At 40.5% G+C, this 12,142-nt stretch overlaps 1 protein-coding gene across 1 annotated transcript; it reads left to right on the forward strand.

Moving 5' to 3' along the window:
• Positions 1-3,290: 3,290 nt before the first annotated feature.
• On the forward strand, positions 3,291-11,659 carry cldn23l (claudin 23-like). The gene is made up of 4 exons (XM_047393279.1): positions 3,291-3,567; positions 3,976-4,031; positions 8,831-8,876; positions 10,136-11,659. The coding sequence occupies exon 4, from the start codon at positions 10,323-10,325 to the stop codon at positions 11,076-11,078; it is 756 nt and encodes a 251-aa protein (XP_047249235.1). The 5' UTR covers positions 3,291-3,567; positions 3,976-4,031; positions 8,831-8,876; positions 10,136-10,322; the 3' UTR covers positions 11,079-11,659.
• The last annotated feature ends 483 nt before the right edge of the window (positions 11,660-12,142 follow it).

Here is a 12,142-nt window from a genome sequence, read left to right on the forward strand (position 1 = left end):
TTTATTCCCCGGATTGTACTGTATTTATCTCCATCGATCTTCCCATCAACTCTGACAAGCTTCCCTATCCCTGCTGAAAAAGGCATCCCCACAGCATGACGCAGGTGTATCATCTTTAACTCCAATCCCAAAGCAATAAGCAAACTGCAGGAGGTCTTGATAGCTGCTTGTTTCTTACTCAAGTGAGCCAACAGGAGCTGGACCTTCATGATGTGGGATGTCAGCCAGGTATATAGTGATTGAGAACAGATGGCTGAGTTTTGTTTAGTACCAGAACAAGGCAGGTTTTAGACAACACTGGAACCTTCTTCTGGGTCAGGCTAAGGTTGAAGTGGTGCTGCAGAAACTACAGGTCCTTCTCAAAATATTAGCATATTGTGATAAAGTTCATTATTTTTCATAATGTCATGATGAAAATTTAACATTCATATATTTTAGATTCATTGCACACTAACTGAAATATTTCAGGTCTTTTATTGTCTTAATACGGATGATTTTGGCATACAGCTCATGAAAACCCAAAATTCCTATCTCACAAAATTAGCATATCATTAAAAGGGTCTCTAAACGAGCTATGAACCTAATCATCTGAATCAACGAGTTAACTCTAAACACCTGCAAAAGATTCCTGAGGCCTTTAAAACTCCCAGCCTGGTTCATCACTCAAAACCCCAATCATGGGTAAGACTGCCGACCTCACTGCTGTCCAGAAGGCCACTATTGACACCCTCAAGCTAGAGGGTAAGACACAGAAAGAAATTTCTGAACGAATAGGCTGTTCCCAGAGTGCTGTATCAAGGCACCTCAGTCGGAAGTCTGTGGGAAGGAAAAAGTGTGGCAGAAAACGCTGCACAACGAGAAGAGGTGACCGGACCCTGAGGAAGATTGTGGAGAAGGGCCGATTCCAGACCTTGGGGGACCTGCGGAAGCAGTGGACTGAGTCTGGAGTAGAAACATCCAGAGCCACCGTGCAGGAAATGGGCTACAGGTGCCGCATTCCCCAGGTCAAGCCACTTTTGAACCAGAAACAGCGGCAGAAGCGCCTGACCTGAGCTACAGAGAAGCAGCACTGGACTCTTGCTCAGTGGTCCAAAGTACTTTTTTCGGATGAAAGCAAATTCTGCATGTCATTCGGAAATTAAGGTGCCAGAGTCTGGAGGAAGACTGGGGAGAAGGAAATGCCAAAATGCCAGAAGTCCAGTGTCAAGTACCCACAGTCAGTGATGGTCTGGGGTGCCGTGTCAGCTGCTGGTGTTGGTCCACTGTGTTTTATCAAGGGCAGGGTCAATGCAGCTAGCTATCAGGAGATTTTGGAGCACTTCATGCTTCCATCTGCTGAAAAGCTTTATGGAGATGAAGATTTCATTTTTCAGCACGACCTGGCACCTGCTCACAGTGCCAAAACCACTGGTAAATGGTTTACTGACCATGGTATCACTGTGCTCAATTGGCCTGCCAACTCTCCTGACTTGAACCCCATAGAGAATCTGTGGGATATTGTGAAGAGAACGTTGAGAGACTCAAGACCCAACACTCTGGATGAGCTAAAGGCCGCTATCGAAGCATCCTGGGCCTCCATAAGACCTCAGCAGTGCCACAGGCTGATTGCCTCCATGCCACGCCGCATTGAAGCAGTCATTTCTGCCAAAGGATTCCCGACCAAGTATTGAGTGCATAACTGTACATGATTATTTGAAGGTTGACGTTTTTTGTATTAAAAACACTTTTCTTTTATTGGTCGAATGAAATATGCTAATTTTGTGAGATAGGAATTTTGGGTTTTCATGAGCTGTATGCCAAAATCATCCGTATTAAGACAATAAAAGACTTGAAATATTTCAGTTAGTGTGCAATGAATCTAAAATATATGAATGTTAAATTTTCATCATGACATTATGGAAAATAATGAACTTTATCACAATATGCTAATATTTTGAGAAGGACCTGTACACAGGCCTTCAGGACTCTAGGGCTGACAAGATCTGGACAAGCCGCCTTATTATTGTTAGATCTCTCCAGTTGTCTCTTCACCTGATTTCTAGAGACACAGGTGGAAAGGGGAGGCAAAGGGAGCAACAGCATCTTCTGGTTTGGTTTCAGACAAACATAGTAGAAGCAGAAGGGTCGATGGCTGAGATGGAAGATAAAACATTTGAGGTGTGACAGGAAAGCTTTGAGTCTAAGGAGAGTGGGATGTCTATGTGGCTGTGAGTAGGAGAGGAGGGTGCTGAGCTTGTTTCTGAACTGAACCTATTGAAGAATGTATTTAGTGGCTCTGTCCAGACTTCTGTTTGGTTTTGCTTCTGCTTGAAACCTGTGATCTTCTTCACCCCTGACCACACATCTCTGAAATTATTTTGCTGAAGCTTGCTCTCCAGCTTCTTCTTGTAAACCTCCTTGCTGTCTCTTATCTTGACTTTGCTTGAAGTTGCTTCTGTATACTCCTCAATAATTCCCTGTTTCTGTATGGTCAGAAAACCCGACACAGAGATGCTGCAGCCAAGTCTCTGCATTCTCAATACTCTAGCTGGGTGCCTGTTAGAGCTTGAAGTTCATCCAACTTATTTCCAATGATCTCATGGAAGAGATGGTTTGAACGTCCTCCTTTTCTCTCTCCTCTCTGCTCCTGCTTTGCATCCATGTTACCCCCTTTTCAACTCATCTGGGAATTGGGGTTGTGGTTGATGTTTTATGTGAGCTTTTGAGATGTTAATCAACTGCTCTCACCTTGTTGCTATGGTTATGCATCAAAACAAATGTCCAAAAGTAAAAAGGTATCAGCAAAAATCCTTCCTGCTGCACAGCGTCCAATACCAAAGGGAATATTTGTCCAAAAATCTATTTTCATCCTTAAATGGAAGAATCAATTCTCTATAAAATATATATTTGAATGAAAAAAAACATGCTGCCACCTTTAGCAGCATAAAAAACTATATATATATATTTCATAATTGGTCTTTTCTAAAAAACATCTAAGGAGATCACAGAACAATTATCCTTAAACTGAGACTAAATTACACACAGGTGGACTCAATACAGTGACGACTGAAGGCAGGGGTATTTATATATGCATGCCACACTTTTCAGATCTTTATGATGAGGTTCAGGAAATGAATTCTTTTGCCACTGTTAAAGAAATGTATGCTTCTGGAAAATCATGAGGTGTTTTTAAAGGTTTTGTTACTTGAATCAGAGCTCTTTCACCTCTACCCAGATAAATTAAAATGTAATCACAAGAGCCTCTTTGCCCTACATATTACACAGATATTACTTCAGCTAGTGCAAGAGAGAGGGGTACAGAGAGGAAGAGAGAGCGAGAGCCATAAGAGCAGTTAGACGGGGGAGTAGCAGGGATGAGGGGACACAGACAAGGACAGAAGACATCACGGCTAATAAAATCAGGAGAAAGGCAGAAGGGAAACTGTGGAGCCTTGGGTTGACCAGAAAGAAGACATGACAGAGATAACTAGAAGGTGGCTGCACCATCTGTTGAGAGAATCATGTTAGCGATTCAAACCAGAGCAGCGATGCAGTCTGCAGTGAGATGCACGAAACCTCTCCTGAATGGTGAGTGACTCGTCTGGTTGCATTTGGGTGATCATGTTTGTAAACTGCTCTAAGCATGTCTGTTTTGAGACAAAGCAGGTAGATGGTTAATAATGCTATGGTGCATATGATTTTCCATTCATCACCAGTTTCTATGGAGATGTTTCCTTCAGTCATTTCTATATTAAAGTAAACAAGAACCTCGGAACCCTGCAAAGTTGCAGCATTTTCAGGCAGGTTTGAGAAGGATCTAATAGGCGTATTGAGAATGAAAAAGCTCCAACTTTAAAAAAACAAATGCAGGTTTTGTTCTATCACGTGTCAACTGAGCTCTATTTACAAGAAATAATAAATAGTCTTTTAATGCAGACAAATTATGGCATGTCAGATCCTCATGTCTGTCATCTTCTGTCTTTGCCACCATGTCAGCTCACTGAAGACTTACCTGCAAAACAGGAAAGATAAAGCATGACACACGGATGCAGGTATGTATTTATGAAGCTATGGATACTGCTGGGAAAGCAACAAAAATAATAAAATGAAAAACAAAGAAGTAAGCAGTAAATAATTATGGTATGACCAAAAATGTTCATACAGATATTGATGAAAGTTATTCTAAAGAAGCATGTGAAGCTACACTTTATCATTGATATCCTACATTAAACTATAATAATTTACACAAGCAATCGATTTATTATTAACCCTTTTTTTTACCAGTCTATTTAACAAATGTCTGTAAGAATCAGTCGGATTTTGTATATTGATTAAGATTAATTTAGGATGAACACCAAAATAACTACACTTAAAGTTAAATTAAAGGTTATAAGCAGGCCAATGGGAACTGGCAATTAGCGTAATCAAGTATTGATTTTATTATTAATCACACTAAGATCTACTTCATAATGATTTAATCAGATAAAAAGAAAAACATAAACAAAGAAAGATAAAAGCAAATATACTCATACTAAATCTGCTCTACAAAGCCATCCATCCGTCCATCCATCCATCCATCCATCCATCCATCCATCCATCTTCTGAAAGCTCGGAACCCTTTACTGTTGCTCTGCTGTTTTCTTCCACATTTTACAGACCATCTTTAACATTTTTTTCTTATATGAGATCACTTTAAAAGGTTATAATTACATATTTTACTGCATCAACTTCGGTTAATTGTGCACTCAGTGAGAAACGGAAAGTCTAAACGACCAACCTACAGCTAGAATGACAAAAGTCATGTTTACTAGCTCGTTCTCTCCAATGAAAATAAATAATTGCTTGTAATGAGAATAGAGGTAAAATAAAAGGCCTTTATCCCACTTGTGAGGACTACATGCAGCTTCGGTAAAAGATTAGAGGAGATAAAGATAAATTATTTCACTCTGAGCTGGAAAATTCCTTCGTGCAAAAACGAAAGAGTAAACATTAAAAAGGACATTTTTTTTATTTTTACGACAGCACACTTGTATGTGACAGTCACCACTTTTGTTCCGATGTACTAAAGCAAACCGTTCTGTCAGTCTTCATGAGCCATCCCTCGTCACATCTTCTGAGTCATTTTCAAGAGCAACATTTTCAAGTTTGCAAAGTTTATAAAAAGCCGAACATGACCGGATTCATTCAGGCTCAGAATCCTGGATGAATCCGGTTGAGCCGTGGTGGGTATTTCCACCTTGACAACATGCAGACGTGTTGTGTTGGAAATTTTCAACACTGAACTCTTGATGGCATCTCATGCTAGATAAACACTACAGCATGTGCCAGAAAAAAGCTGGTTATTTAAGATAAAATCTTAAACGGGAAAAAAAAATCTGATATTCTTTGTACTTTTGTGCCAACAGATATGAAGAGCATAATACCTTTCAACACTGAAAGAACAGACTGTGCACCAGAAATAGCAGACACAGCCTATTTACATTTTATCCACTCTGCTCTTTATTTTAAATTTCGAGTTAGTTTTACATCTGGAATATAGTTTGATATCTGTAATTTACAGTTCCTTGCAAAATTAACTTAAGCTTTTTTACATTTTGTCATCTCACAACCACAAATATCATGCATTCGGACCCATGTAGAAAGAGACATTTTTGCCCACCTATTTTTGGCAAAAACAAAACTCCAGATCAGTCAGATTGGTTTGAGATTGTCTATAAACACAAATTTTCAAGTCTACAGATCCCACTTGGGTTTAGTTCTGGACTTTGACTGGGCCATTCTAACACGTGAATATGCTCTGATGTAAGCCACTCCAACGTAGCTCTGGCTGTATGTTTAGGGTTGTTTTCTAGAGGGTGAAGCTCCAACCATCTTCCCATCAACTCTAAACAGCTTCCCTGTTCCTGTTGAAGAAAAGCATCCCCACAGGATGATGCTGTCACCCCTATGCTCTACCATATGGGTGGGGTGTTCAGGACGATGCACAGCATTAGTTTCTCTCCACACATTTTGCATCTAGGCCAAAATATTTGATTTTGATCTCATCTGACCTTGTCACCTTCCTCCACGTTTGTTGTACAGGTCCTTCTCAAAATATTAGCATATTGTGATAAAGTTCATTATTTTCCATAATGTAATGATGAAAATTTAACATTCATATATTTTAGATTCATTGCACACTAACTGAAATATTTCAGGTCCTTTATTGTCTTAATACGGATGATTTTGGCATACAACTCATGAAAACCCAAAATTCCTATCTCACAAAATTAGCATATTTCATTCGACCAATAAAAGAAAAGTGTTTTTAACACAAAAAACGTCAACCTTCAAATAATCATGTACAGTTATGCACTCAATACTTGGTCGGGAATCCTTTGGCAGAAATGACTGCTTCAATGCGGCGTGGCATGGAGGCAATCAGCCTGTGGCACTGCTGAGGTCTTATGGAGGCCCAGGATGCTTCGATAGCGGCCTTTAGCTCATCCAGAGTGTTGGGTCTTGAGTCTCTCAACGTTCTCTTCACAATATCCCACAGATTCTCTATGGGGTTCAAGTCAGGAGAGTTGGCAGGCCAATTGAGCACAGTGATACCATGGGCAGTAAACCATTTACCAGTGGTTTTGGCACTGTGAGCAGGTGCCAGGTCGTGCTGAAAAATGAAATCTTCATCTCCATAAAGCTTTTCAGCAGATGGAAGCATGAAGTGCCCCAAAATCTCCTGATAGCTAGCTGCATTGACCCTGCCCTTGATAAAACACAGTGGACCAACACCAGCAGCTGGCACAGCACCCCAGACCATCACTGACTGTGGGTACTTGACACTGGACTTCTGGCATTTTGGCATTTCCTTCTCCCCAGTCTTCCTCCAGACTCTGGCACCTTGATTTCCGAATGACATGCAGAATTTGCTTTCATCCGAAAAAAGTACTTTGGACCACTGAGCAACAGTCCAGTGCTGCTTCTCTGTAGCCCAGGTCAGGCGCTTCTGCTGCTGTTTCTGGTTCAAAAGTGGCTTGACCTGGGGAATGCGGCACCTGTAGCCCATTTCCTGCACACGCCTGTGCACGGTGGCTCTGGATGTTTCTACTCCAGACTCAGTCCACTGCTTCCGCAGGTCCCCCAAGGTCTGGAATCGGCCCTTCTCCACAATCTTCCTCAGGGTCCGGTCACCTCTTCTCGTTGTGCAGCGTTTTCTGCCACACTTTTTCCTTCCCACAGACTTCCCACTGAGGTGCTTTGATACAGCACTCTGGGAACAGCCTATTCGTTCAGAAATTTCTTTCTGTGTCTTACCCTCTTGCTTGAGGGTGTCAATAGTGGCCTTCTGGACAGCAGTCAGGTCGGCAGTCTTACCCATGATTGGGGTTTTGAGTGATGAACCAGGCTGGGAGTTTTAAAGGCCTCAGGAATCTTTTGCAGGTGTTTAGAGTTAACTCGTTGATTCAGATGATTAGGTTCATAGCTCGTTTAGAGACCCTTTTAATGATATGCTAATTTTGTGAGATAGGAATTTTGGGTTTTCATGAGTTGTATGCCAAAATCATCCGTATTAAGACAATAAAAGACCTGAAATATTTCAGTTAGTGTGCAATGAATCTAAAATATATTAATGTTAAATTTTCATCATGACATAATGGAAAATAATGAACATTATCACAATATGCTAATATTTTGAGAAGGACCTGTATACCCTACTTGGCTTGTGGCAAATCTTCAACAGGAGTCCCTGTGGCTGTCTTGCAATGACAGCGTTTCTTTGCCACTCCATAAAGGCTAGATTTGTAGAGTGCGCATCTGATAGTTTTTCTGTCAGCAGATTCTCTTACCTGAGCCATGGATCTGTGCATCTCCTCCAGAGCATATTGGCTGGTTCTCTGATGAATGCTCTCCTTGCCTGGCCATGTCTTAGTAGGTCTGCAGTTACTGTTTCAGTTTTCAAGAGGTTGAACGGAGCTCTGTGAAATGTTCAGAGCCTCATATATTGCTTTGTAACTAACCCTCCTTTAAATTTCTCCACTACTTTAGATTCTATGTGTAATTAGGTTACTTCTGAATACAATTTTTGTTGGCCAATCGCATAAAATCCTAGTAGAATGCATTGAAGTTTGTGGTTGTAACGTAAAATTTCTTTGCAAAACGCTGTAACCAGATATTTAGGCAGTTTATGTTTTGTCTCATATTTCATTACTGCTATTGTTACAATGAAATGTTTTGAACAGTTGCTGCACAACTTGCGTAACTACAAAATGATAAATGTTCAACTGTACATCCACTTTAAACATGAAGCCCACTTTGCTGAAAATAATTTATAAGAACATCTGCAGCTCCCTCTTTAAAGTTTACTCGAGGCGTCAACACAAATCACAGGTTTGTCCCAGCCCTTTCAGTACTATTGTGCTCCTTCCTGTTGTCTTGATATTTCTGAAAATGGCATTTATTTGACATAAAACTGTACTGACTGTGTCTGCAGTGTCAGGTGTTGTTGTCCAAAAGTTAACTCAAACTCAGACCTTACATGATTACCAAACTAACAGATTTCAACCAAGGTCACGCCTCGCTTTTACTCGTCAGACTTTTAGAAAACAGCACCCTCCTGTGCATCCACGCAGAAACATGACCAGGAAGTGCGTTTGCACACACAGCCGCATGGAGAGAGATCCAGCAAGGTCGTCTCATTAATAGAGCTCCACATTCACAGCTGTCACATTGAGGCTGGCCAGGTTATTGTATCCTAGCAACAGATTCAGGCATTGACCTGCCTGTTTTTGCTTCTCTTCAGACCTTTGTAAAGTCTTCAGCTCTCAGTTTTGATTATCTTTGTCTAACTTAATCTTTCTCTCCCACCCAGACACTTAGAATCTGCAGCGAAATGAGAGGAGAGTTTCTATAAAGAGGTATGAGACTTTTTCTTTTTCTGACCTTTGTGTTGGTCAAGTTTGCATTTGTTACAAGCTAGTTTATTTAAAAAAAACTATTTAGTTTTTTTTACAGGCCTCACAGAGGAACTTGCAGCTGAAAACACACGTTTGCAAAAACTGTATGAAAACAATTGTTTCTCACTTTCCGACATTAAATCATACTACACTTTTTTAATAATTATGTAATGATTGCAATGCAGCCCTTTTTCATGATTAAATAACCCCCACAGGGCATTGCACGGTCAAATCCAACAACGATAGCTCTAATGATCATTAGCCTTATTCATTCTCCATTATAGCCTTAAAGTTGTAATATTTAACTTTTTGTTTCATTTAACCCTCCGTAGAATAATGAGATTTTTTTTAAACAAACAATACAATTTTTAAAGTCTATTTCATTCCCTTTTTCAGACAGCATGGTGCCAGTGACGTCCTAACAATCATGAGAATCCTCTGACACTAAAAATGCCATGATTGATCAATGGAAAATTCCAATGACTTATTACTGCGAGATCCGTGATATGCAAATGGCAAATGATTGGCTGTAATAACGTTGATGAATTTATGTTAGAAATAAATCTAAGTTGTTAAAATAAAGTGCTAATGTGCTGCCTTCAGTCAGACACACCTGCCACTGATATTAGTTCAAACTGTGTGTTAGCTTAGTTATGCTACCTACCTTTCTTTTCATTTGAAAAGAAGCTGTTTCCTCCCCCTTAATTTTCTCTTCTTCTACTATTTTATTTTCAGTTTTTGGTAGCCTGAGTTCTTCTTGAGGAAAGACTTGTTTTTTACCTGCCTCCTGCTTCTGTGGCTGTCGGATCGAATCTCTCTGTAACTCAGTTGAATTGACCAGGTCCAGGTGTGCAATAAACCAATCTGCACTGTTTTATGAGGGTGATAAGAGGGGCTTCTAAGAACAAACCTCATTACAGTTAATGTAAAACTCAGTCTGTCAACCGCCTTATTCAGCCTGGGTTATTTTCACCCTGAAATTAATTAATTAGGGATGTTAAAAATGCAACACACATTTGTCTTTTCATTCCAGGCTTGGGAGGGCCCCTCTGCAGTAGCCTGAGATAAAACAGCAGATCCTAACAGACAACAAAAGAAAACTGTTAGATTTGATTTTGTCAAAAAATGACAAAAAAGGTTGTGTTTTTTATAAAGTGTATATAAACATCTGGGTTCAACTGTGCATTTATTATCATGACTGTGTTGTTTTACTTTTTCAGAGTTGATCCACATATTTCAACTGGAGTTGTCCCAAGCAAGCTGCATCCCTCTGAACTAACAACCAGATCATCTGCTTTATGTGTTTTTGGGAAAATTCTCATTCCATATTCAGTGTTGTTTTAATCTTTTTTATTCAGTAGTTGCATGTCTTGAGAGTTTTTTCCCAGAAAATCATTTTTAGCACAAATGATGCAAACTCCAGCCTCCATGGTGATGGGGATTGTCTTTGCACCTCTGGGACTTGTCCTTGTCTTTACTGCTGCCATCACCCCTCAGTGGCGGGAGGGACAGGCTCGTCTGAACATTGGAGGGACGGGATCTCTTCTTCGATCAGGAGCAAAGGGTCAAGGGCTGGGTGTCAGGTCCGGGTCAGTGGAGGCCTTGCTCCTGCTGCGTTCTGATGGCCTGTGGGAGAGCTGCTTACAGGTGGAGCAGTCAGAGCTGAAGCAGTGCTGGCCTGTAGCTGGTCCATATCAAAGAGATGCTCGGGTTCGGCTGGTTCAAGGCCTGGTGCTTACATCCTTGTTCCTGTGTGGCATCGGCATTGTTCTGGCTTGCATCGGCGTCCGATGCTGGACAGACCTACCTCTGAGGAGGGTAGCAGCTTCAGGTGGACTCCTTGTGGTGACTGCTGGCCTTCTGAGCCTGACTGGATTGGGGGTATACACCCACAACCTCAGAAGACTGGGGGTGGATCCCAGTCAAGGACTCAGCAACCCCAGGTTCCCACAGCTCAGCCTGAACCCAGCTGGATCGCTCTACTTCGGGTGGCTGGGTTCCTGTTTACAAGTGCTGGGAGGCGTCGCGCTGTTGTTCAGCTTCAAACGACCAAGATGTCCGACCTGCCCGTCCCGCCAGGAGCAAACGGTTTGCCCTGCATGCCACTCATGTCCAGAAATGACAAGTAAGACAGACATGGATGTATATGAAGTCAGTTGTTAAATGTTATCAAACGAAAATGTGCAAAATCCAACTTTTTCTCCTCTCATCAGAACATGAATCTGCCAGAGAAGGGAAAAAATAATTACTATCTAATATTACCTCGGATCCATATTGGAGATGAGAAAACGTGTAAAATAATCTCACTCATAAATTAGCTCACTCTTATAGTAAAGGTTATAGTAAAAAAAAGGTATTTTATGAAGTATGGATTTGTGAAGCTTTTTGCCTTGTTGTTAAATAGTTTGAGTCAGAAACAGCCTGTGACTATGTCAAATATTTGTAAGAACCAGTTTTAGCAATTTTTAGATGATGCTTTGAGATACTAAATGAGATTGGTTTTAGATACTGGATTTTCTGAGTACTTTCTGGTGGGAATAATTAGTACAAAATAACAAGATGATTTGATGATGTTCTTGTGATTCTTTCAATGTTATTTTAAATGTCAGTTTAATCAGAGTATTGTTGTATCACAGTCACCATGAGGTTATCAGCGACAAGATCAAGTGGTGTACCAAAATTGTTTAATTGTGTTCATATCTGTTTGTACATTGTGCATTCAATAAAACATTTGAATGATGAAAGCAAGTACTGCATGCTGTTTTTGCGTTATTAGGATATTTATAGACAAAAATCAAACTTTTAAAATTCATGTCTTTGTTATGTCTCATAAATCCAAATGTCAGTAACATTTGGATTTAGTTTAGCCTAAACCAGCTCAGTTATGGTTGAGGTGCAAACACACCCTCCATTTCTGCTACCTGTATGACCCCTTCTCTTTTTCAATGGTTATAATTAGTCTGACAGAGAGAGGTATCCCAATCGTTGTGGTTTTTAGTATAACAATGACCATCAGTGGGACCCTTTGTGGGGTGCCTTGAGACGACATTGTTGTAAATAGGCGCCGTTTAAATAATCTGAACTGAAACTATCTCTGTAGTTATGCTGCTATAGGTTTAGGCTGCTGGAGGACATAATGACCACTTTCACCCTCTTTGCTACATTCTCGCACTACTTTCCAATTTTGCATTATTTGCTGTTATTTTAGCTTTTAACCTTGTTCTCTC

The sequence above is a fragment of the Girardinichthys multiradiatus genome, chromosome 19 (genome assembly GCF_021462225.1).
Source record: "Girardinichthys multiradiatus isolate DD_20200921_A chromosome 19, DD_fGirMul_XY1, whole genome shotgun sequence".
NCBI classification, from domain to species: domain Eukaryota; kingdom Metazoa; phylum Chordata; class Actinopteri; order Cyprinodontiformes; family Goodeidae; genus Girardinichthys; species Girardinichthys multiradiatus.